The sequence below is a fragment of the Protopterus annectens genome, chromosome 1.part0 (genome assembly GCF_019279795.1).
Source record: "Protopterus annectens isolate FY-2018-M chromosome 1.part0, PAN1.0, whole genome shotgun sequence".
In the NCBI taxonomy this organism is placed as follows: Eukaryota; Metazoa; Chordata; order Ceratodontiformes; family Protopteridae; genus Protopterus; species Protopterus annectens.
This window is the reverse complement of record NC_056725.1, coordinates 678,000,563-678,028,014: the sequence shown is the minus strand read 5'-3', so window position 1 is coordinate 678,028,014 and position 27,452 is coordinate 678,000,563. Positions and strand designations below refer to the sequence as shown.

The 27,452-nt window shown below is 40.6% G+C and overlaps 1 protein-coding gene across 1 annotated transcript in view; it reads right to left on the bottom strand.

Annotated features, from left to right (window-relative positions):
• The window catches only part of LOC122794026 (ryanodine receptor 1-like), a 2,146,276-nt gene that overhangs the window by 1,750,884 nt on the left and 367,940 nt on the right, over positions 1-27,452 (bottom strand). The window contains 1 exon segment of the mRNA XM_044062140.1: positions 10,110-10,274. Within this exon segment, the coding sequence (XP_043918075.1) occupies positions 10,110-10,274 (165 nt within the window).

Sequence of the window (27,452 nt, the reverse complement as noted above, 5' to 3'; positions counted from 1 at the left end):
GGGACGGTAGTTGGAGAATTTGGTGGAGTTTCCACCTTTGTGAAGGGGAATAATATGGGAGACTTTCCAGATGTTAGGGACGTGACCTTCGCTAATACTTCTATTGATTAGAATGGAGATGGGGTAAGCAATCGACGTGGCAGATTTCTGTAGATATTCAGCAGGTAGTTGGTCTGCTGACGGAGAGCCTGGTTTCAGTGTTTGGATTAGGGCAAGAATACGGGTTGTTGGGACTGGTTGAAAAATGAATGGAGGGGGTGTGGCTTTGTTATATGTAGGTAAAGTAAAAGTATTAGGTGATAGTTGACTGGCTAGTGTTTGGATAGCATCAGTGAAGAAGGTATTGAAGGCATATAATCAAATGGGATAAGTTCTTTTGAGCTCAAAAAGGGAAGGTGGCTCACAAGGGCAGCTAGCCTAGTACTCACCTACAAACCATATAAAAAACAAGGACAGCATTGATGATTTTACTGCAGAAATAAGCATTTACTTTAATACAAGGGTGAGTAGGTTTCAATTACCAACTCTGAAATGTTGAAAGATGTTAAGATAAGTGATAGATCGTATGATAAAAGAGCAAGCATACAGCATTTTGTATGAGGACATGAGGGTCTGGTTGGTAGATCAGAAGTGTAACACTGTTGAGAAAAATAGACTAAATGGTTGAGCTAGCTAGTTAGACAGGCACAACTGCTCAGGACAAGCACTATCCGTGTACATAAGGGAGCCAATGGGGCAGTCTAAACTCTTAGATCAAGTTTTGTAGGCAAAGGGAAAACTACTGATTTGAGCATGCATCAAGGACTTTAGGTTAAATGCTTCTAATATAATCAAATGGAGAACACATGGTCCAGATGTCCTCAGTGATAGGGTGAGGAGTAAAAGTTTCATGAGGGAACTGATTGAGCTGGCACCACAGTAATGTGTGTTGCCTTGAGACAGTAGTTACTCCTGATTACAAGTGCCTTCACCCTGTTCTGGTAGATGGAAAAGAAACTACTGTTAGCTGAAATACTGCATCTGACATAACTGCTGTTAAACCTGCAGGTGTTATAACAGAGCATTAATTATCAGGTAAAAACTCCAGTTAGTGCCGTTGTAGTGACATATTTTCAGGTTTCACCATCAAGAGTTCACTTGAACTGGGTAGAGGTCAGGGAAACACCAGATGGCAGTTTAATGATATCCTGACAAATGTTTCAATAGAAGTCATTTTCATAATACAGCACCTTGTGTATATTCAATTATAAACAGCTAGGCTAAAAACAAGCATGTGGGAAAAGCAGCATGGAAGAAGCCCAGCCAATGCCCACATCTCCAGCCAAGGCTAGTTATACGGTTACTTCAGGAGAAGAGCTTGGTAGAGGCTGCAAGCCTTCGTACCACAGCTGTCTAAAGGTAATGGATCTCCTTTAGGAGGGACTATTTTAGAGGAAGAGTTATGCCATAGCAACAAACCTAAATCTGAGCCACAATTGTCAAAAGATACCAGACATCTTTTGGAATGGGTGCTGTAGTGGATTACAAAAAAGGGTCACAGACAGGCGCAACTAACCAACAACAAACAAACAGACCAGTGGAGAGGCTTAACTCTACTCTTAAGACCATACTGAGAGCATTCGCAAACAAGTTTATGTGAGAGTGCTGCACGTTCCTTCCACCATTTCCTCTTTTTATATAGAGAGGTATTTCCAATGATACATTTTGTTTTCACTATTCGAGTTACCATATGGCTACAGGGTGTGGGGAGGGATTCAAGATTTAACTTGTGATGAACCAATGGCTGAATGTAATTCTGACAAGGAGTCTGCTGAGGAGGATATCCTGAATTTTAGGACTAAAATGAAGAAGCCCATTAGGTTGACCCAGGAACACCTAACACAGAGAGAAAAGTGGCAAAAGCTCTGTTATGATCATACAGCTAAAGCCTGAAAATATACAGTTATACACAATGTAATGATGCTTATTCCTGTTTGACAAAATAAGCTTCAGGCAGCATGACAGATCTTTGGCAGTTCTGAGGAAGGAAGGCAATGTTAATTACATGGTGGAGTGGATAAACAGGAGGCAGAAACACAAACTGTACCTTGTTAACATGATAAAGTGCTATTATAATATACACAGAAAGGAGGGAGAGGCGGAGAGTGATACTCAGTAACTGCAGCAGGTTACAGAAGGAATCAGAGGCAAATCTGGTCAGAGATGCTTCAGTCTAACACCTCAGACAGTGAGGTAAAACTGGTGCAGCAGCTATTCTCAAACATGAAACCTAGTCAGCATTGCAGGAGTTTATAGGCATGTTCACTGCTAAGTCAGGATGTACCCAAAAGATCACGTACCATATAGACACAGGAACCCAACAGCTAACCAGATGGATTGCATTAAATAAAGCAAAATATGCCAGATAAAAGTGGCAAATTGGCCATAACCTGTTACCAAAAATGCAAATGGTCTTTCTATGCAAGGAATTGAGTAGTGAGATTAAAGAAATATATCTATAGCCACCATCTTAGGATTTGTTTTATTGTTGTGTTTCAAGAAAGCTCACTTGAAATCTGAAAATACGGGAGAAATATTGTCAGGGTGAACTAAGCTTAGGTAAATGTAATTCTTCTTCTTCTTCTTCTTCTCTCGGCTTTTCCTGGTCAGGGGTCGCCACAGCGGATCATCTGTCCGCTCATGATTGGCAATGGAATTGTACGGTGTCAAGTTGCGAGCCCGGTGCCCAACCTTCCTCAGGAGGCACACACACACACCTAGGGCCAATTTAGTGTGTCCAATCCACTTACTGCATGTCTTCGGGATGTGGGAGGAAACCGGAGCACCCGGTGGAAACCCATACGACCACAGGGAGGACATGCAGACTCCGCACAGAAGGCACCCCAGCCGAGAATCGAACTGGGGAACCTCTTGCTGTGAGGTGGCAATGCTAACCGCTGCAATTTTCAAAAAATATAAAAACTGCACAAAGCCTGTATTTTTCCAGTAAATCGTGTAACATATAAATGTGTAAGATGCATACAGCTGTAGAAGAACCCTGGATGTTTCAGTGTATGTATTGGATCTTTGGAACTGATATCAAACATGCGCACACACACACACACACACACACACACACACACACACACACACACACACACACACACACACACACACAGCAGACCTTTTTTAGCCCTAAGCCTTTGACTTCCTTTGAAAGTGAAAGCATTTTTCCATAACTGGTCTTTAGCAAGTAGAATGATTCTTTTAATTTCAAAGGGTGACTGTAGAGAGTTTGTTTAAACTTTATCGTATTTCTCAACAGTGCAGTATTCCTTTTGGACTGAGAGCTCATGTCTGGAATTTAATGCACATGAGCCCTCTTCAAATACTAAATGATCTTTACAATCAGACCCAGAAACTATTTGAAGTAAGCAACAACTAGTGGCAATAGCAGGTCCATAAAGTCAGTAGCTATTTTTTTCTGATCACCATTTCTCTTTTCAAATGTTTATTTTATTTATTAAGTTATTTTTATTATGTATTTATATATGTACTGGCAGTTTTCTATGAATTGTGTATCTGCATTCATGTTTTATTTTCAAGGCATATCACCTAATTTTAATTATTTTACATAAATCATTTCACTGTTCAGCTTCAACAACTTGTAGTTGGTAGTTTTTTTGTTAGTAATGACACATGCACAGAAGGGTGTGAATTATTAACCACCGTCATCTACCTTTAGAAAAGTGGCTGTATTAGTGTTCACTTCCAGCATTTACTTTTTGTTTGGTTTATTTTAAGAGTGAACAGTAATTGGGTGTGTATATGTATATGCCAGTGCATACAAAATTATCTTAGCCAATCTTCAGTTACTTTTGGTAAGGTAACACTGAAAGGCCTTGGGATGAGAGCAAGGTAATGGAAACAGCACTTGCATCGAAAATGCAGTTTATCGATTTCGCTCTTGTGAGGGGCTGCACCCCCCCCCACTAATTATTTATTTATATATATATATATATATATATATATATATATATATATATATATAAACTCTGAGATCACACTACAGTGAGGAAAGGGTAAATTTTATGATCTTCACTGCACTGCGATCTCACTATAAACAGTTTGATGGATAGTATTTCAATGTAAAATCACATTTGATTAAATTACTTTTTGATTATGTAATATAGACCCCGATTATAACTCTGCTTTGCATCTATTCAATAAAGCTCATTTGGATTTGGCAGGTGTTTATAACCCAAGGTAGCTGTTCACATTTGCATTATGCACTTAATGCCAGTTACCACCGTATACTATTCCAGACAGAGGTGTGCATCATGAGACCATTTGTACAGAAAAATGCATTCAAGAAGGGACTTAGTGAAATAAGATATTCTTTGACAGTCACAGAAAACATTGTAAATGTATAAATGATAGATGCTTGATAAGTTTTAGGATCGATCAGAAACTGCCAGCCAGATATAAGAAAAGCAAATTGCAGTATTCCAAATGTTCACTGTTAACATATGAAAAGTACCTGCAGGAGACACACAAAGCGGTAAAAACATGTTCAGAACTGAATGGCCTGCAGCTAGTTACTGGACAGATAAGGACTGGAAAACTACTTGATGAGCAAAATAGCACAGAAGTGATGACCATGTCCATTGTCCAGGGGCTGTAATCCTCATAGTCTAACCCCAACAGGTACATTTAAACAGAAAGTTTACAAAAAAACATGGATGAATCAATCTAAGGTAAAGGCCAAACAGGTTTTTACTGCAGGAGAAATGTCACAAAAACTAGTAGCAGAAATAATTACCAGCACTAAATAAGCAATGCTAAACCACTGACAAATGTTTGATATATTGTAAGAAACTAACGCATTAATGTATTTAAACATTGATAAATAATTGAGATTTAAGAGCACTGGTTTACAGACAATAATGCCCGCCCCATATAAAGTTATATGCATTTGAAAAATGCAACCTGGAGCATATTTGTTTATTTCACATGATTTATACTTGGTTGACTAGGTTAGTTCCACTAGGCCAATGGCCTCTTTTCAGGGGAAACCTGAGGTGGTATTTATACTGTCTAGGGAAGTTCGGCCAAGGCACCAGGGAACTTTCCCTATTGTTTTCAATAAGTGCTGTGGGATCTTTTACATCCACCTCAGTTACCACCAGCTCAAGCAGATAGGGTCGCAGTTTAATGTGTCATCAGATGGATGGCACTCTTCCTTTATGCTACATTGTCAGTGTCAGTATTGTGAAACTAATTCAGTGTCCTGGAGTGGGAATAGAACCCATTACCTTCAGATCTGCCAGTATCAAAACTGAGCATGGTACCTGTTGAGCTACTGAGACTGCCTATCTGAATAGGCACCCCTGTTCATCTCCAATTCCTTTTTTACTCTAGATAAAAAGTGAATGGGAGGAGTGCAGTACAAAACATGCAATGAACCTCAACCCTGGCCTGCATATATTTATTAATCTGTATGTATGACAGGTAAAGATATTGGTGTAATTAGATAGAAATGTGGTCGTGTGCATTGAATAACTTTTGCCACAAGAGGCATCATTGTGGTAAAAGGACAAATTATAGTTTTATGACAGCAGTCTTGACTATATTTTCTTAAACACAGGCATATAAAGACAAAAGGGTGATGGAAAGTAAACGTGCTTTAAAAAGTAAAGCCAATGGGCTAAAGGTCCCACTGAGTTCTTAGTTTAATCAGTTCTAAAGGGACAAAAACTTGCAAAGCTCTTTCTAAGGAAAGCAAGGCACAGATACTTTAGTTTTGTTACTGATTCATATTCTATATTTTGGTTTACTAATTTTCCCTCCGACTCACTATCAGGTCTCAAAAATACAATGGGAACTCAAGTCATAAAACAAACAGTGATGCTTTACAAGCATGGGTTTGTGTTTGTTTGAATTTGAATTACACAAAGAGTAGAGGTTGGAGACTGCACGATGGTAGAAAAGGCAGAGCGCTTCCCTTTACCAGTGGCTATTTTAATCCACCAGCTTTATGAAGATGTCATGCAGGCCAATTGCACTGTTTTGAATGGAATGAGAATGGTTCACTTTATCACAGTTATTTATTTATTTAGTTGGTTGGCTGTTTTTTTTTTTTTTTTTTTTTGAGGGGATTAGTCGAGTGCCTTAATAATAGGCACAACTACCTATTCTTGCTTTCATCTGAGACACACTAGGTTTTATCTACTCAAGTAACTGCCAAAGTCATCCAGAATGCAACAGGACTACAGCTAATTTCAGACTACTTTCTTTCTGTTAGTCCACTAAGTCAGTTTTTTCAAACAGTCATCACAGTGGATACATCTGTGTAATACATTAGTTTTGTGGTCATATTTCAGCTAAAAATCTAATTATCCTACATGTTTAAATAGAAATCATACTAGTATATGCATCAGTTGATACAATGAAGCTCTTCCCATTGTGAGTGACAGCTTATAACATTGTTCATTGGTTATGCATCTACTAGTAGAACAACCTGGACAGGTTCTAGTGCCTCAGCCTACTAAGTTTATTTGCACAGGAGCAGGCATCAGCTCTGGCTAAAACATCATTAGTACATATGTGGAAAACTGCTTAAAGGAAGCACTCTCTCACCTTTTCTGATGCCATTATCATGGTAAATCCTCATTTACTTCCAGGCTATACAGTATTTTAGGCCTAGGACTCCAGGCGTGGATCTTTGGGACCTGCAGCCAGTACAAAGTGTACCAGATACATTATTAATGTGGGTGTTCAGCTTGCACTGCCCATGTCTCCCTATACTGTGTAAATGTACTGGCTGCCACTACAAGGAAGAGTCACCTAGAACTCGATACTCTTTGTTAAGTTTGCCTGCATGATCTGGGACTTGTGCATCTTAAAGACCTGATTAAACCATGTATCCCATCTCATAAGCTTCATTCATAGGGTGAGGGACTGCAGAGCTTGTTAATGGAGTATGAATTCTGCAGGAGCAAGGACATTTGTCTACAAAACATCTCTCTTATAAAATTTTCAACCTCATACACCATGCTGTTTTAATCCATCCTCAATCCCTTTTGCACATGGGGACAGGGTGTCACTTCAAAAGTGACAATCATCTCAAGTCAAGGTTTACACTGCTGGGTGGCTAGCCATATCACAGTAGTGCATCTGTACCACTCACTTGCCCCAAAGGCCAATTTAGAGAGTGTCCAATTCACCTACTTGCATGTCTTTGGAATGTGGGAGGAAACCAGAGCACACCCACACAGAGGACATGCAGACTCCAAACAGAAGGCACCCCAGTGAAGAATCAAACTGGAGAACCTCTTGGGGTGAGGTAACAACACTAACCACTACACCACCACAGTAATACTGTGGCTTTAAGGTGCTTGATTTAATGTTTTCTTTTATATTAGACTATGTGAGTCAGTGATAAAATATATAAATACACAGAGTTGATTATGGGAGTCAGTGATAAAGTGCCATATAAATGCACTTAAAGTTGATTTTGTAGAACTATAAGTTGCCATGGAAGGAAAACACAACTGCGACAGAACTTACAACTTTTTTAAACATCTTAAAATAGAGATAAAACAACTGGAATTGAGATCTTTAGAAAAGGATAAGGGCAAATTGCATAGGAAAAAGTGGAAACTGTGGGAACAATACATGTAGGGGAGGAATGAGGTTTAAAAGAGGGCAGGACTTAAATGAGTTATGCAATGTTTGACTGAAAATGATTGGGTAGATTATCAGTGATGTATAATGTTTGCAACTGGGAGTGTGTCATTATGGTTTGTGATGTAAAATACTTGCAACTAGGATTGTGTCGGTGTGCTGTGTTTTCATTTATAGAAATGTATGACTGCCAATGTCATAAGTGATGGTTTAATAAAGACGTTTCTTGATTAAAAAAATGTCAGGAATTGAAAAATGTATGTAATGTTGCTTAGATTTTAAGATATATAGCAATATATGTGAAGTATAATGTTTGTTAATGTTAATTTACTAATACAGTTTGATTACTTTTGTATAAATATAAATTTGCCTATGTCAACAGAACTTACAATTTGAGTTGTAATACAATGACAAGAAGGTGCCAGACTCTGAGATGCCATAAAATAACTGATTTCCAAGGCTGGTTAAATCCAAGTTATACAGTCTAAAAGGTCAGAGGTGAAGGCCAGTAATTTGCTGGAGTTCATAATGTGAGGCATGGCTTCCCGACTGCTTCTTTGCTGGTACATTTTTATTTATCCTGTGTTTATAGGAATAGTTACGTCTTTTCAGAGTGATGCAAAGTGGTATTTGGACTGCTAGAAGAAATTCAGTCCAGGCATTGGAGAACTTCTCTTTTCAGTAGTTGCCGTGGGATCTTTTACAGCCACTCAAGCTACCACCAACTCAAGTAGATGGGACCTTGGTTTACCATCTCACTATTCAAAGAATGACACATTTAGTAGTGCAGGAACCCCCTAATGGCACACTGCAGTACTAGCAATCCAATCAGCTGGAGTAAGAGTAGAACCCAAAGCCTTCTGGTTTTCTAGCACCAAAGGTGAGTGTATTACCAATTGCACCATTGACTCTGCAACATGACTATCCCATATTGGGATGTATGATGCACAGTTTGGGGAATTATAACAATGAGAAGAAAATTAGGCTGGTAGAAAGTGTGCATGTATAATTACCAAAAATGGTGAAAGATATAGAGAAGATGCTTAGAAACATTGGTCGGTATTACTTAAAGAAACTTAAAAAAAAAAAAAATATATATATATATATATATATATATATATATATATATACACACACATATATATATACACACACATATACAAAAAAGAAATGATACACAGTGACTTGTATGGTTGGGTTGAGGATAAAAACAAAATCTTAGAAAGTTGAGAATGTGTATTTTTAATAAAAGAGAAAAGGGATATGATATACGCACACTGTATTGTCAGAGTACAAATGGGGGGGGGGGTGGTTCTGAAGAAGAAGAAAAAAGCAAGAGAAAGGAAACGGATGGCAGCTGGAAAGGAAAAGTTCATGTTCAAAATGAGAAAAAGCTGATTCATGGAGAAAGTGATAAGGCCCCAAAATATAACGCCCGAGACAGTGTAAACAATGTAAAGTGTCACAGGACAGTGAGAGTTTTTGAGACAGAGCAAGGAGAGGATGTGACAACATTTTGAAAGGCCACATGCATTTTATATTGGGTATAACTGTAGACTCATCACACCACGGAAATCATTCCATAATTTTATTATATAACTAAGTTAATTAAAATGTAATGGTGTCAAACGTGAGATTGATGATGTGGAAATAACTGGCTAATTGGAGGATACTGAAGAAGAAATTAAGTGTAGCAATCACAAGAAAATTAAAAACACTGAAAAGTTAATTAAAAAAATAAATACGCTGATTGCCCCACTATAATTTCCTTTCTCAAAGTTCAATTTTATAAACTAATTTTCTTTTAGTGTATCTGTTAAACTGTGGTTTCTAAGCATTTTACTTTCTTTTTAGTTGTATTTTATGTAAAAAGACATCCATTGACCAAAACTCTAATGCTATGTTATTTATGGTAAGATATGGTTTGGATATTGCAATAGTCTGCGTTTCCTAAGACAGTTTTTTACTTTATAAAGTATGCCTCTGATATGTCTCTGGGTGGCCATGGTGGTGCAGTGGTTAGCATTGTCACCTCACAGCAAGAGGCTCTCCGGTTCGATTCTTGGCTGGGGTGCCTTCTGTGTGGAGTCTGCATGTCCTCCCCGTGGTCATGTGGGTTTCCTCTGGGTGCTCCGGTTTCCTCCCACAACCCAAAGACATGCTGTAGGTGGATTGGACACTCTAAATTGACCCTAGGCGTGAGTGCGTGCATGTGTGTGGCTTCTGTGGAAGGTTGTGCACTGGGCTGGCAACTCAACACCGCAAAAACTCCACTGCCACTCATGAGCAGACAGGTGATCGCTGTGGTGACCCCTCACTGGGAAAAGAAGAAGAAACTATGCCTCTGATATTTTTTCCACTAGCATTGTTTCTCTATAGTGAAACTTCTCAATGCAATTCAAATGCAAAACTGAAACTAAAGTTCAGTGTAATATGGGACATACCTTTCGCTTCAAGGGTCCTAAACGAGCTGTTTTTGCATCAGCAGCTGCATATGTCAACCAGAGACCACTCTTGACATGTTGGACAAAGCACATGGACTCTCCGTACTTGATCTCTGGAGCGCCCATACCTTCTACGTCACGTTTTGGAGCAACATCGAGTTTTTCCTGATTGAAGCAGAAATTAGAGTTAACAGATCATACAAAAGCCAGACTTATTTTCATTGATGAAGCTGAATGTGTCATAAATTTCCATTTTGCAGCATACCCACAATTAGTTAACTGATGACAAAATGGCCATTTTTATTAATGCAAACTATAAATCAATTCTTAAGCAAAGTTCATCTTCTTTGTATTAAACTCATATGAAAGAAGTGAAGTAAAACAAAGTGCAGTTAGGCAAAATATTTTAACTATTTATAATATAACAATAAAATCACTACACAGTTGTATATTATTGATTAGCCTTTTATTCTCTGGCATTCTGAATTCCCATTCAGAGAATTTGTATAAAGTAAAACTATAAGAAAATATTGCAAATGTCGATCCTCTACAGTTGCTGCCTAAGCTCCTAGACAGAGTTAGCAAATACTCCATGGAAGTCGGTATGCTTTGTGTTACATTATGCCTTCTAGGTAGTGCTCGTAACCATAACTGTTCTCACATACTGTCAACAAGTTAAGTGTCTCATACCTTTATCCCTCATACTGTTTAGCTAAACCATACATTTAAGAGGAAGGCTGAGCTGTCTGTCAACTTTCTTCTTGTTCTAATTCATTATGACTGTTTGGAGCACTTGTACTTAACACCCCCCCCCCCCATGCTCTCTTGCTGCTAATTGTTTTGTGTCATCCATCTCTACTGCAGTACCACAACCTTACAGCAACAGCCGTTTCCTTTTTGTCATGTACTACAGGATCTCTCAGATTTGGTCAGTAGGAAGTAAACTTGCTTATCTAGGCAATGTACATTTACTGGATATAGGTTCATAGGTTTATACTAGGCTATCTGCCCCAAGGCATTTATAAGCCTAGCCCGAATTTTTGTGGCTTACGCCACCCCTTATATGAAAAAATACTGTACCCATTAGTTTGTTGTGCCTCTGTCCAGCAGTGACACATAGATGATTCCCGGGGTAAACCTACGATCTCCCATCCACAGGTCAAGATTTCTCTCGAACAGAGCCAGCGAGGTGCTCTGCCTCACATGGACCGGGACTCTATTCCACAGCATAGGGAGTCTCTGAGTGATAAATCTATCCCTCCAGCACGTCCTATTTATATCTGTGCTAAGGTTTAAGTCGCTTGCTCTAGTGATTTTGGTGGATTTGGATTTTTTGAGGTGGAGCATGTCCATCAATTCCGGGTTGGACATGGCCTTGTATGTCAGGCACATGTCACCTCTGAGCAGACGGTATGAGACTGAATAGAGCTGGAGTTTCTCCAATCTGGCAGCATATGACAGATTTTGGAGTCCCTTTATCCTTTTGGTGAGAAACATTTGGGGTCTCTCCAATTGCTGCAGATGTCAGGCGAGATACATCCCGAATGGGGCATTGTACTCAATCATTGGTCTGATAAGTGAAGAGTACAGGGGAACAATGACCTCACTAGATCTGGATGTGAATCCCTTCATGATCAGGTGGGCAATGTAGAAGGTCTTTCTAACCACTTTAGCAATGTGAGTGTCAAAAGAAAGGCCACTGTCAACCTGGGTCCCCAGGTCCCTGATAACCTCTTCTGTGCTTAGTGGATTGCCACCTATATGGTAGCTTGGGGTTACCTTGTTTTTCCCGAAGGGTATGACTATACATTTTTAGGCGTTTAACTTCAGGCCATGGCTCTGGCACCAGCTATCTGTTTCCGTGAGTCCCTTCTGAAGGATATCTGTGTCCGATGCACTTTCCACTATGGCGCCCAGTTTGCAGTCGTCTGCAAACTTTGTCAGCCAAAGACCTCCCATGTTGGCCTGTACTTCTGAGAAGTAGATGCCGAACAATAGGGGGCCAAGGACCGAGCCCTGTGGGACACCACTTGTGTCCGGCTTGGAGTTTGACATAGCGCCAGCAACTCTAACCCTGTGGGTTCTGTCCTTAAGCCAGTTTGCAACCCATCTTGTGACATATGGGTTTACATTTAAGCTGGTAAGATTTTTACAATACCCGAGTGGGGTATTGTGTTGAAAGCCTTTGCAAGGTCAAGGTAGGCTGTATGGACTGCCTTTCCCTCATCAATGGCCTTAGTGACTGTTTCGAAGAAGTCGACCAAGTTCAAAAGGCATGATCTTCCCTTGACGAAGCCAAACTGGGTCGGGTCCAATGTCTGCAAGTCCCCTATATCTTTGTTTATGAGCTCCATTATGATCCTCTCCATAGCTTTGCAGACTAGACTTGTTAAGCTTATGGGGCGGTAATTACCAGGGTCCGTAGAGGCACCACCTTTGTGGAGTGGGACCACAGTTGCCGTACGCCACTCCTTGGGCACGTATCCTGTGGTAAGGCTGAGATTAAACAGCTGCCTTATGTGCGGGTTTAATTCCTCATTTAGCTCGTGTAGCACACAGCCGGGGACACCATCCGGTCCCATTGATGCTGTGTTTTTAGCTTTAGAGAGAGCAGCTTTCACCTGCGCATTTGAGATGTCTGGGAGGCTACACTCGCTGGGATAGTTATCTCTCCTTTAGGAGAGGGGGGTGAAGTTTGCACTGAACATGTCTGCCAGTATGTTGGCAATGTCTGTGGGTTCAGTGATTTTTGTATCATTTTGGACTAATTCTGAGCATATCTGGGAGTTTCCACCCAGGTTCCTAACATAGCTGAAAAAGGCCTTATGATTGTCCTTTGAATCCATGGCAATTTTTCTCTCAAAATTGGCCTTAGTTGATTTTATGAGTGCTCGTATTTTTTACTAATAATGATCAGGGGTGACTTCCCTTTTATGGATTTTGTTCTATCATGTAATAGCTTTCTCCTCTTATTGTAAAGTTTGTTAATGGCTGGGGTCCACCAGACTGGACATTTGCCCTTTGTGGAAAGAGTCTTGGTTTTATTTGGGATTGCCTGATCCATGCAGTCCTGGAGGTGTTCATAGAAGGCATTTGTAAGGGCTTCCGCAGCTTGGGTTGTGGTTTCCACTGTCTCAGGGGCCTTGAAGGATACCACACCAGTCTTGAGTAGTGTGAAGTTTGCTTTAGAGAAGTTCTTCACTGTGGTCTTTTGTTTGGGGTGGGGCGGGATGTGGATTTCCAGTGAGATTAGTTTATGATCAGATCTCACCAATGAGGGATATACTTCCGGTGTGGAGCACTTTGTCCCCATGTTTGTGATAATGAGATCTAGTATATTTTCTCCTCTCGTGGGAACAGTGACTAGCTGTTCCATGGCATTTGAATTTATGAACTCCAGGAACCGTTGGGCTAGAAAGTTAGGGCTTGAGTAATGTTCCCAGTCTATATTCGGGTAGTTGAAGTCACCCAATATGATGGTGTTTGGAGATACATTTATACCCTCCAGTGTCTTCAGGAAGGCTGTGTGGTGTTCCTGAGTTTGAGAGGGTGGCCTGTAGCATGCTACAATTTGTAGAGCAGTTTTGCCTATGGTTAGTTGCACCTGGATGGTTTCCGAAGCTTCGTGCGTTGCCACCAACCTGGAGGTGTGGGTATCCTTTATGAATATGGATACACCCCCTCCTTTTGTGGTGTGGTCCAGGTTTTGGGGCCGGAATGCATGATATGAGGTAAAACCTAATAGTGCCGGGGTGCTCTCAGGAGCCTTGAACCAGGTTTCAGTTACAGCACAGACATCGATGTTCTCCATACTGAGAAGGGCCTCGAGTCGTGCATTTTGAGATTTAGACTTCTGGCATTGAGCAGCATTACCCTCAGTTTCTTCCCATTTTTGTTTTCTAGGGTGGTAGGTTTAGAATTTCAGCCTTACCTAAAAAAGGCACTATAGGGGTGGCAAGAGCCTTAGCCAATATCCGGAATCCCAGGGGTGACAGGTGCAAGCCGTCCAGTGCGAAGCAGCGTGGCTTGTCAAGCATGTCATCCCAGGCAGACAGACACTGGATCCCCTTTGAATGACACCATACATTAAGCCAATTGTTAAAGCTGATCATCTTGTCTCTATATTGTGGCATCATTCTTGGTGAAGGAAGGATACTGCTCAGGGTTAGGGTCATACCTGCCTGGGCTACATAATCAGAGAGCTCCTCTATGTCTCTTTTCATGTAGTCCAGGAAGGTAAGTCTCAGGTCGTTCACACCAGCATGGACAATGACTGTGTCATATTTGTACTTGCCGTGGAGTGACCCAGTGCTTGTGTTATGTGGCGGATTCTAGCCCGATAGGCAGCTTACTGTGACCCTCTCCTTATTCAGCCTGGTGAGTGGGATGTCAGTGTGTCTGACTATGGAGTCACCTATGACAAGTATGTTTGGTGTTGTATTTGGCTTTAAGGGCTGTGACTGCTTTGCACACTGCTTTTGTGGTTTATGTGTTGCTTGTGGGGTGTCTTGAGGTAGCAGTTGTTTGGGTGTCTGCTTTGGAGGCCTCTGCTGTTTAGGTAAATTTTTACTCAGAGCCTCCGAGTATGTCTTTGTGTGTTTATGTGTTTGATTCAGTGGTGTGGTAGCATTATGTGAGGCTGGTTTTGTGGTGTGTGTAGTTGCCTTCTCCTCCTGTCTGGTCTTGCCAGTCCTGAGTTGAGAGAGCTCAGCCTCCAGTTTGGCTAAATAGCTGCATCTCTCGCAAGTATTTGTGTTATGTGGGAGGAGGAGAGGGTTGTCTGTGTACATGAGGCAGTTGTGGATTAGAAGTGTGAATGTCACTTGGAAAACCAGAGCAAGCAAACTTCACAACTGCATGAATTATCTTTCACTGGGTTACAGTGAAAATGCTGGTGTATTCTTATCCTCGTGTTTATTAATACAGTTGCATTTGAAAGACATGCATAGAATGGGCGTGCCTTTGTTGAAGGTTGGGCATCGAGCTGGCACCTTGGCACCATAAAAATCTACTGCCAATCATTAGCAGACCGGAGTTCCGCTGTGGCGGCCCCTAACCAGGAAAAGCCAAAAGAAGAACAGCTGTCTTTTCTCAGCCTTCCACCATGCCAGACCACTTTCTGTGCTTTCTCCATGAAATCCCTTTGCTAAACATGAATCAGTGGAGATCTCCTTAGTCTTTGGTGATTCCGAGTACCTGCATCCTCCCTACTTTGTCCATTTTGGGTGGCTGTTCCTGTCGTTATGGCTAGACAGAAAGGTTCTTGTGTAACTTTTGTAAGTCAGTCACCCACATTTATTAGGATGGAAGACTAAATAAATAAATCAATAAGATACATAAATAAATAAGAACCACTCCCAACTCTCGTTATTTACTTTTATCTATGTTCCAAGGATGAATTATTTATTATTTTATTTATTTTATTTTACATTTGTTAACCTGGAAAGTCCGACTGGATATAAGTCCATTTTCAGCGGAGGCCTGGGGAGAAAAGCTCCAAGAGACATCATTTTTATAGTTAACAGACAATACATTAAATATAAAAGGCAGGCTACACAAATGTTAGTATATGACAATCATATGGTAACCTGGCAAAATGATATGCCATAGTGCTCATTATAATACCAACAAATTGACTTGAGGTCAAATGAGTAGCAAGTGATTGAGATAGTATGTCCAGTCTTCCTATACTGCACTGCAGTTTACCATAAAATGGGCAGCTGCCTCTATGTCTGCAACCTAATCATCCCTGGGGTTTAAGATGGGTCAGCTAAATGTATACGTTTCACAAGCAAAACTGAAGAACTTGAGTTGTGAGCTGAGTTCATACATCTCAACTGTCCAGATTTTTGCAGACTGTCCAGATTTTTACCTCATATTTGGTTGAGGTTGTCAGATAAATAATGGAAGACTAAAGTCATTAAATAATGACAAGTGACCTCTGGCTGGCATACAAATCAATTTCAGACCCTGCCTTGATGGGACTGCTGCATATCCACAAGTCAAGCACCACTCAAGCAACCTGTACACGCGACCTCAACCTGGTGTGTGATATCAATAGTACTTGTTGGCAGGACAGATTTGTGTCCCAGACACTCCCCCATCTGTGGAATAGACTCCCTCTCCACATCAAGCAGAGTACCTCATTATTCCTTTATAAGCGCAACCTAGATAACTGAATGGGAAACAGAAAATACATTCCTGGGATTCCATCTGTGTCCCTGCTGGACAGGGGCTCTGGGTGCTGACTTGTCTAAACATGGACTGAACTCTTGGCTAGGCATACAAGGGCCTTGGGGCCAATAGCCTAGTAACCTCCTATGATCCTTTGACAGAGATTTAAGTTTCAGACTTCAAATCCTTCCAAAATGTATGCAAAACAAATTATGTTATTCTAGCAACTTTTTAAGTTTGTAAGAGCAATATTAGAAGTATGTCTCTTTTTTGAATGTTTGTGTTACCATTACTTTTGGTTTTGTCCATATTTCTTGTGCTAAGAGGCCAAGAGGAACAACTGATGTTCATTTTCCTTAAAAAACAGGTTTCTCTGATTTCTTTGATCTTGCATACCCAAACCTATATAATACTAAAGAAATGACAGTTAGCTATCAATGTTCAAGGAAATGTAGATGTAGTTATGAAACTGATGGTGCGATTATGGTACGTTTTGACAGAAGATCTCAGCTTGCCAGGGCAGACAAGTGTATTAAGTGACACCGCCTTTCACAGGACAATGGCTGAGATAGTTGTAGGAGCTACACACAAGAGCACAGTTGTTTGCTTGTCTATACATCCCACACACACACACACACACACACACACACACACACACCCCGATAACTGACTTACTGGCTATAGTTTTTATTGTTTTATCTAATGATCAGATCTCTGTCACATCAGATGACATTCATAACCGTTTAGCTGAGAAAAATAATTCCTTCAAGAAAAAACTCAAGAAGTTCTGAGCAGTCCACCTGGGATACTATCACCCTGCCCTTAATTGAGTGTCTTCTTACCAGATGTATAGATAGAGGCAACTACTGATATTCAAGAAGCAAAGCTCAGTGACCACTGTTACTTCAGAGTTACTTGGCCTGTGTAGTGCTAAGGCTCTCCAACAGCCATATGATTTTGTGATTTCATTTCTCAAGTGTGTCTCTTTACTTGAAAGCATAGACTGGACTGAGGTTTACATAGTCTGCTATATGCATGCCTTTAATTCTCTCAATTCTCAACTCTTTGCAGGAGAAATAATGCCCAAAGTTGTGAGAAAAAAACTATAAGCAGATGTACAACTTAGATCTTACTATACTGAAAAGTACTGAGAAATGAAAGCTTGTTGTTTAGTACATATGTGCTTATTTTCTTACTTTAAAAGCAGTGCAAAAAAGAGAGAAGTAAAAAAAATTAAAATAATAAATAAAAATACTTCAAAACCATATAATCTCAGAAGCCTGCCCTTATTGTGGAATGTGGGTAAACATCATTATCTTATTGGAGAGGTTATAACTGTGTGGAATGTCTGTCACAAGTCACTCTAGGGAATAATGTCTGCCTGTCTGTTGTTAATGTTGCTGAGCTGTTCAGTAACTAAATCTCATCCTCCCTTCAAGAATAAAAGATGCAATGTAATATTCACTGAAATATTTCATCAATTAAATCGTGACTCATTCCCTTCTAGAGTAACTAATCTAGCTCCTCTCCACTTACGTAATCAAACTGCTTCTCCCCATCTGAATACAATCTACTTCTCATCCCTTTGCTCACTACCTTAATCATTATAATGTGTACAGCTTTCTTCCCTTTACAACTTAAATTACTTATCTGCTTATCACTTTTATCTTCTCTTGTAACTACATACCTCTTAACATCCTATGAATACTCACTTAACTCTTCTCTTCCTTTTCCCTCTAAATATACCTCTACAGCTATATCACCTTTCTCTCCCACCTTCTTAAATCTCACCTCTCAGCCTAACTACCTACTAGCTAAATACCACAGACTAGCACACTTCAAATCAAGCAAACTAAAAACTAGGAACATATTTGACTGTATTTATAAACTTCTCCAACCAAAATATTTTAAAATCCTCCACTCACTATTGGATGGAGATATTCATCCTAACCCTGGCCCACACCATACCAATACCAATGTCCACAGAAATCAAGACAAACCTACTTCTCTATTATCCTCCATACCTACCAACTCTCTCTCTATTGCCCATCTCAACATACAAAGTATTTGCAACAAAATCACTCAAGTTCATGCCCTTCTAGTAGTCCATCAATTTGATATTTTATGTTGAACTGAAACGTGGCTTAAGCCTACCATTAAAGACAATGAAATCACTCCACCCGAGTATAACATCATTAGACTTGATCGCACTACCAAAAAGGGAAGAGGGGTAGCAATTCTCTACAAAACAAAATTCCATCTTAGTAATCTAAATCTGACTTTTACCATAGATAACAAAGCCGAAGTAATCAGCTCCAAACTTCAAGTCAACACTAGTAAAGCCATAAATATCATTTGTGTATATCTCCCTCCAGGAAATAACATTAACACTCTCGAATGTATCCTAAATTCACTCTCCACCAACCTCCCTCAAGAAATATTAGTCCTCGGTGACTTTAACATTGATTGGTATACCTGTAACAATACAAATCCCACCTCCCATATAAACCTTTATGGCTTCATATAACTCATTAATAGTCCTACTAGAACTAACAAAACCAACAATAATGAACCCACCTTAGACTGGATCCTCACTAATACTCCCCAACAGAACTACCAATCAGGTACCCTACCAGAAGACCTAAGTGACCACTCACTAACATATATCATTAGACATAAAACCAACCTAATTTTACCTACTACTTACAGAACACTACGCTCCAAAAAGCAATTTAACACTGAACATTTTCAAACTGAGTTAAGACTATGTAACTGGTCCCCACTAAAATATCTCCCACTGAACGAAGCAGTAAATTACTTCAGTTCCACTTTCTTGTCTGCCCTTGATCACCATGCCCCAAATCGTACTATTAGAACCAAAGCTAAACAGCTCCCTGGCTGACCAACAATACTAGGCAAAAAATCATTCTCAGAAACAAATCTTGGACAAAATGGCGTACCACAAAAAACCAAACAGACCACCAATACTTCAAACAGCTTAGGAACAGTACGAAAAAAGCCATCCTGACAGACAAAAAGAACTATTACCTCCAATTACAACGAACCTCCAAAAATGAACCTAAAAAATTCTGGGCCAGTATTAATAATCTTTTATCCGCAAGCCAGTCTATCACACCAAACCCTCAGGATTCTAACCCTGACAATCCCACACAAATAGCCAATGACTTTAATTTTTTCTTCACTAATACCATCCAAACTCTAGCTAGTCACCTATCCCCCGACACCTCTAAACTACTCTTACCTGCTGGAAATACTCCTCCTTCTCTTCACTTACAACCTGCATCTACCACCTTTGTCTCATCACTACTCCAAAAACTAAAACCTACCACCCCCTCTGCAGACAAACTTCCTGCAGAATTCTTGCAAACTGGAGCCAAAGCCATTGCGTACCCCATTTCTATTCTGATAAATAGATCTATTAATGAAGGAATTTTCCCTTCTATCTGGAAGATATCTCACATTATCCCACTACACAAAGGGGGGAACTGTAATGACTTCTCAAACTATCGCCCCATAGCACTTCTATCACCTCTAGCTAAATTCATGGAAAAATGTATCCACAAACAACTTCTTAACCACCTTCTCCAAAATAATCTACTTGCTAACTGCCAGCATAGATTCAGATCTTCCCACAGTACTACCACTGCTTTACTCTCCTTTACCAATACCATCACCTACAACCGCAACAATAATTATCTATCATCTTCAGTCTTCATTGACTTATCTAAAGCTTTTGACATGGTTAATAAACTTCTCCAGCACATACTAAAATCTCTCTCTCTTGATACCCCTTCTTTAACTTGGTTTACATCTTACCTTGAAAACCGACAGCAGGCAGTGCACTGGAAAAAATCACTATCTAATCTTCTTCCTATCTCTTTAGGTATACCTTAAGGCTCTATCCTAGGCCCCCTTTTATTTTCGATCTTTATTAATGACCTCCAATCAGCCATCCCTAACACCACCTGCATACAATATGCAGATGATTCTACTATAATATGCAGTGCCACCTCTCAAAATGAACTCCAGACTCTTACCCAAAAAGCCCTTTCTACTGTTGAACAAAGGTTCTCTGATCGTTGCCTTCTCCTCAACCCCAAGAAAACCAAACCGTTACTGTTCTCACCTACCCGTAAATCTACCCCACTTAATTTCACTCTCACATCCACTGATTTCACTCTCATTTCTCCTGACTCAACTACAAAATTACTAGGAATAATTGTTGACAATAATCTAAGCTTTGACTCTCACATCAACAACACAATAAAAGTAGTTAACAAAAAAATTGGATCCCTTTACAGAATTAAACCCTTCCTTACACATGAAACAAGAACCACCTTAGCCAGATCTCACCTTATCTCTACTCTTCTATATGCTTCCCCCATTTATACTAATCTCTCCAAAAGCAACCTTAAGAAACTTGCTACATCTTTCTATAATATTGCTAGATTCGCAACAGGATCCCAGTTTAGAACTCACCACTGCCTGAACCTAAGACAACTAGGTTGGCTTGAATTTCCCAACAAATTAATACTTCAACAGCTCTTAATAGCTCACAGACTTCTATACCAACCAACTAAAATACCAATACTCTCTAACCTTATTACACCTTACAATAACATGAAACACCTACGCTCCTCAAACAAACTACTGATTTATACTCCCAAACCTAATAACTCTTCAGGGGACTGCCTCTTTGCCAACTCCGTTGGAAAAATGTGGAACAGGCTACCCTCTGATATCACATCTTTGTCCACAATTTCGCTTTTTAAAAGACAACTGAAAATGCATCTCAATAATCAATGGCTTTGTCCCTGTACCAACCCAGATTAACTTTCCCTCTTCCTCTCTCTTTTCTTATACCTTAATACCTTCATTCTCTTCTCCCTATACCCTTTATAACTTTCCTTTACATAATATCTATGTAGAGAAATGTTATCTCATATATACTGTACGACCATTGTAAAAAAAAAATATTTCTTTGTTTTATGGCATTTTATTATTTCTCTTTTGTTTTGCTCCTATCATAGTTATACATTACATATATTATCTAACTTTGTTTAAATTTTAATCTTGTATTGCCTATTGCTGTATAAACTTGTAATACTCCATTGGAGCTTTTCCTCCCCGGGCCTCTACTGAAAATGGACATATATCCAGTTGGACTAGCCCAGTCAACAAATGTAAAATAAAAAATAAAATAAATAGAGTTATTCCAGGAAGTCAGAGAACACCATTCTAAACAATAGGAGTCTAAACATGAAACTGCACTCATTGCAAGCATTCTTAACCCTGGAAGATGCTGACATTTGTGCAGTCACAGAAACCTGGTTCAAAGCTGCAGAGAGTACCCCAACCATACCAAGTTACTCATCTTATCATACATTCAGACCCCAAACCGTGGGCAGCAAAAGGAGGTGAAGTTGCAATATATATAAAAGACATACAGACCTTCAGGCTGGTCAAACAGTATGACGCACAGGAGACACTTCAGGTGCAGCTAACCATTGACAAGACCCCTGTTCAAATCATAGCTAGCTACAGGCCCCCAACTTTGACTCAAGATGCCCACTCTACCTATCTGTACCTCTTTGAATTTATCAAGACTCAGTCCTTTACCCTGATCCTGGGCGATTTTAACTATCAAACAGTAAATTGGAAGAACTACTCATGTCAAAACACAAATGCCCAGAGATTCTTTGATTTCGTCAATGCAAATGCCTTGGACCAGGTGATCGACACCTCCACAAGAGGTGGAATATCTTAGACTTGGTATTAACCAACATGAGTAACCACTGCAGCTTTCCTACAGTGTCATCCTCCCTGGTAAGATCCGACCACAAAGCGGTCACTTTCGAAGTCACCATCTCCCCCGACCCCACCCTAGCTAGGGTCAAACAAAAAAAAACTTCTCCAAAGCGGATTACAACCTCCTGAGGCCTGAGGGAATGTATAAACAGCTTCACACCCCCCCCAACAGGAACTGGCACATATATCCAAACCTACACCAAAGTAGTATATGGGCATTTATATAGCTGCATGGAATCAGCAATACCCAACAGGACAAAATCCTCCTCCTCAAGGAAGAGTAAACCTGTCTGGAGGGCATCTGCAATAAATAAACTCTATAGTAAAAGGAAAAGAATTGCTGTCCAGGCACAAGAAGGAACAGGTGCCTAACTGGAAGCAATCACTCCTTAGCCTGAACAAGCAAATAAAAAAACTAGTGAAATCCGCCAAAGTAAACTTCGAGACCAAGTTGGCCACATCTACTAAAGACAACCATAAGGTCTTTTTCACATATGTCCACAATCTCAAAAGAAGCACTCAGATCTGGTGGTCATACACAAATGCTGCAGATACAGCCAATCTACTGGCAGACAGGTTCAGTGAAAACTTCACCCCTCTGTTCCCCCATCAGTAAATCAGGACATCCCCACCTGCCCCCTTCTCCTTATCTCTAGGGAGCAAGTCATCACTGCCCTCTCAAAGGCAAAAAATACAGCCTCCATGGGACACGATAACACTCCACGCTGCATCCTACATGAACTCAGGCAGGAACTTGCAGCACCATTCGGCACCCTATTCAACCAAAGCCTGAGTATAAGCTTCGTCCCAGCCAAGTGGAGGACAGCCACTGTCATCCATCTGCATAAAGGTGGAGCGTCCACAAATCCAGGAAATTATAGATCCATCAGTTTAACTAGCTTGATCTGCAAGGCCATGGAGCGGATTATTACGGACCTCATTAACAAGAACATTGGCAACCTCCAAACACCTGATCTCAAACAGTTTGGTTTTGTCAAGGGAAGGTCATGCCTGTTAAATTTGGTTGACGTCTTTGAGACAGACACCAATGCCATGGGCAAGGGGAAGACAGAGGATACCACCTACCTTGACCTGGCTAAAGCCTTCGATACTATTCCCCACTCAGGTATACTAGATAAACTATCTCAACTAGGCATCAATCCATATGTTACCAGATGGGTAGCAAACTGGCTCACTGACAGAACCCACCTAGTCAAAATAGGGGAAGCCACCTCAAGCAGTAGACCCGTAACGGGTGGTGTACCCAGGGTTGCCAGACGTCCCTATTTGAGCGACTGTTCTGGGATCAGCAGCCCAATCCAGAGTCCCACACTGCCGGTTTAAATCCCGGTGAAACAGCTCTCTTCTTTTTTTTTTTTGATTGGCCCGTATACCGGCATATGGGCCAATCAAAAATCGCTAAACACGGAGCTGCTTGTGTTTAATGCAAAACATCAGACAGTTCCGCATTAAACACAGCACTGCTTTTTGAGTTTTTTTCCTGGCTCGTATACCAGCATACAGGCCAATCAAGAATCACTAAACACGGAGCTGCTTGTGTTTAATGTGGAACATCATGCAGTTCCGCATTAAACACAGCTCCGGTTTTTTGATTGGCTCTTACGCCGGCATACGGGCCAATGAAAAATTGGTAAACACGGAGCTACTTGTGTTTAATGCGGAACTGCTTGATGTTCCGTATTAAACAGAAGTAGCTCCGTGTTTAAAGACCTTAAGACTTTTTTTTTTTTTTTGGTCCTCACTTCTCACTTTGTCCCTACCTGGTCAGTCATAAATCTGGCAACCCTGGGTGTACCCCAGGGATCTGTCTTGGGGGCCTCTGTTGTTTGGGATATAATTTTCTTAGGTGCAGGCCAAAACCAGTGAGCTATGGTTGACCAAGTCTGCAGATGACTGAAAGCTGGGCGCGGTCATCAATTTCCCTAGTGATGTGGACATCCTCCAAGAGGGTCTCATCCAAACAAATGACTGGTGCCAGAAACATGGCCTCAAACTGAATGTCAATCATCCCCTTTGGGGAGAGTGATGTCCCCACAAATTATCACCTTAATAACAAGGTCCTAAGCACGCAATCAGTCGTGAGGGACTGGGAAACCCAGGTTGAAAGCAAACTGACTTTTGACCACCATATTGCCTCCATTGTACAGAAAGCTCAGCTCATTAGTAAGGGTGCCACATCCAGGGACAAGGTGGTCATAACATCCCTGTGTTCTTCTCTTATAAGACAATCAAATACAACCTCCTGCACGGGGAACGTTGCACGGCACCAAAATACTCCAATAATCACAAAAAAACAAAACAGAACCAGCAACTATAAAGGAATCCAATGTGAAGATAAAAATCCAACCTCTTTATTGGAAAGAAATTATTATAAGATTCATAAAGACCCATTATTGAGTACAATACCCATTTCAGCATGTACCTCACAAAGCACATGCAGCAGCTGGAGAGACCACAGAGGTTCCTCACCGGGAGAATCCAGGGCCTCAAACATCTACCCTACACAGATAGGCTAAAGGCCCTGTCCCTCTACTCAGTCTCATACAGACTCCTCAGAGGTGACCTCTATCTGGCATACTAAGCAAACTCAAACCCCAGGGATCTGATGAGCATGATGGGAATGTTGCATATCCGCAAGTCAAGCTCCACTCGGCACACGTGACCTCAGCGTGGTCTGTGACATCAATAGGACTTGTTTTTGGGACAGATTTGTGCCCCAGAGACTCCCCCTTCTGTAGAACAGACTCCCTCTCCACGTCAAGAAGAGTACCTCATTAACCCTTTTTAAGCGCAACCTGAATAACTGGATGGGGAAAAGAAAATACACCCCTGGGATTCCACCTGTGTCCCTGCTGGACAGGTGCAGCGGTTGCTGACTTCTTGGTCTATTCTCTAAATTGTTGGCTGGGCTTGTAAGGGCCTCAGAGCCAATAGCCTAGTAACTTCCTGTGATCCTATGATAGCACTCAGATGGATGTATTGCATGGCTTTGATGTCTAAGTGTACCATTTCACCCTGTGGTTTGGTTATGTCCCACCATTCTGGAAAAGTGCAGCAGCAGGCCCAGTGCGTAAGCAGGGTGGTTTTCATCCATCTAAGTCAAAACTTCATATCTTAGTGTGATGGAAAAAGTATGTGGAAAACAGCTTAGGCCCAAGTCTGAAAGGAATGTGATCTCATTTAGTTTCCAGGATGGATTTCAGCTGGGCATCAACAACATCACTGTTGTCTGGTATTAATACCATATATTAAATGTGAACTCCAGGCTACTAACAGAAACTGTCTGTCTACTAATGTTTCTAAGATGTCAGACATGGGTGTTTGAAAGTTGCCCTTTCCTAGTTCAAAGGATGCTTGTTATGCTAAGGGCCTCTCTCTGGTTTTGAGATTATCTTGATAAGAAATAATATCAATTTATGGTCAGGCACTCTTCCAGTATTACAACAGGGGTAACTCTGTGCTTAAAGTTTTGCAGTTCTCTTTGACAGCAGGCCCTGATGGGTTCTGTGTGGTTTGACTGTGTTACTGTATATGGATTATGTCACATTCCCGTCTGCAGGCATTTCCTCTATGAATATCAGTATAACCTGACTAATGATTCTTCTCCTCACTGTCGACTTGTCTGAAACCAAGACACCATTTCCTGGAATAAGAGCATGATTCAGATTCTTGTCATTGGTTTGGTGATAACCACAGAGAGCACTGTACCTAAATGATAACAGTTAAAACAGCTGTAGTTGAGATAGGGGTCAAAGGATGCCTTTTGCAAGGTCCAATAATCTACATTCTGTCAGTACATCTCTACCACCAACAAGGGTAATTGGGCAATGCTAAAGGTGTCTGTGATTAAAAAGATATGCACTTACTCATATATTATCAGATTCAATACCATAGCCATGTCAGTCCTAAGTGACAGAAGGAATAACACTGCTTTTGTCACCCCCGTGTATAAGTCTTAAAGAAGAACAATCAGCCTTAACTTAGTGAAACCACGTCGGTCAAAAAGCAATGGTACTATACTGTATTATATCTGAGAAGGTTTCCCTTGTCTATACTGTATTATATTTCAGAAGACTTTCATTGCCCCTATATAACTTGCATTAAGTCTGATTTATTTGGGAAAACTACTTGTGATGCAGTCATATCAGGATTATGGTAGGGTATACAATAGATATGAGTGCTCATTCATTTTAACAGTACTAACCTTGGCCAAGAAAGACTAACACCAGCTGCCCTCAGTTCTTCAGATCAGTTTATACCTTATTCCTGATTTAACCTGATTCTTCTCAGTAATGTCCTGGAGCTAATTAAAACAGATCCGCAACCATAACTGCTTCAATAATTTATGGGCCCACTTAAAGCCTTCCTCAGCAATTACAGTCTTGCAATTCCATGGTGTAAGTGGGCAAAACACCAGCTTATTACTATCCAGCTTGTACTCGGAATAACTGTTGTATTCACTAGTCACTCTCAGTGCTCAAAACATTGGGATACCATGATTCCACTGAGCAGAAACAACATCTTGGCTAAAGCTCACCCATTGGATGGGCCCTGTGAATGTCAGCAGCCAGGCCAGTAAGATGTAGCAGCAGCTCTAGTTCCAATTTAAAAATAACAAATGGTATCTCTGTAGGTCCTGTTCAGAATAAAAAAGGCTGGGGATAAAATATGATTGTTTCTGATGCTTTCAAATGGATTATTTAACAGCACTTGCGCATAGGTTCACAGGTTCACAGTTAAGTAATAGGTTAGTTTTCCTTGTGGGCCATTTTAAGTCTAGCCAGCTTCCCTTTTTTGTGCTCAAAATAACATATCACATTTGATTATAGATTGGCCTTACCCATACCATGATCAATAATTACATATTATCCCAGTGATAAGACTGGGATCATATGATAGATAATTTGAGGTGACCCACACAAGGGATAAAACATTTAGGAGCTGCCTCTCTCCTTGGACAGCTCTATCGAAATAAACCATTTCTCACCAGACAAACTAAATCTACTATAACCAGGACACACTTGTTGTCCACACTCCTCTGTGCTACCCCAATACTGACTAACTTCTGCAAGTTTGACCTAAACAAGCTAGAATCTTGTTACAACAAGATTGCTAGATTTGCTACTGAAACTCCTTATAGGACCCATTATAGTGTAGCACTCAAACAACTAAATTGGCTAGTGCTACCCCATCTACTGAAACTCAACCAACTAACATTGGTACACAAGTTATACTTCTACACAACAAAAACTCCAGAACCTAGTTATACCTTATACTGCAACAAGAACCTTGCGACTGAGTGCCCAGAACCACTTAGAT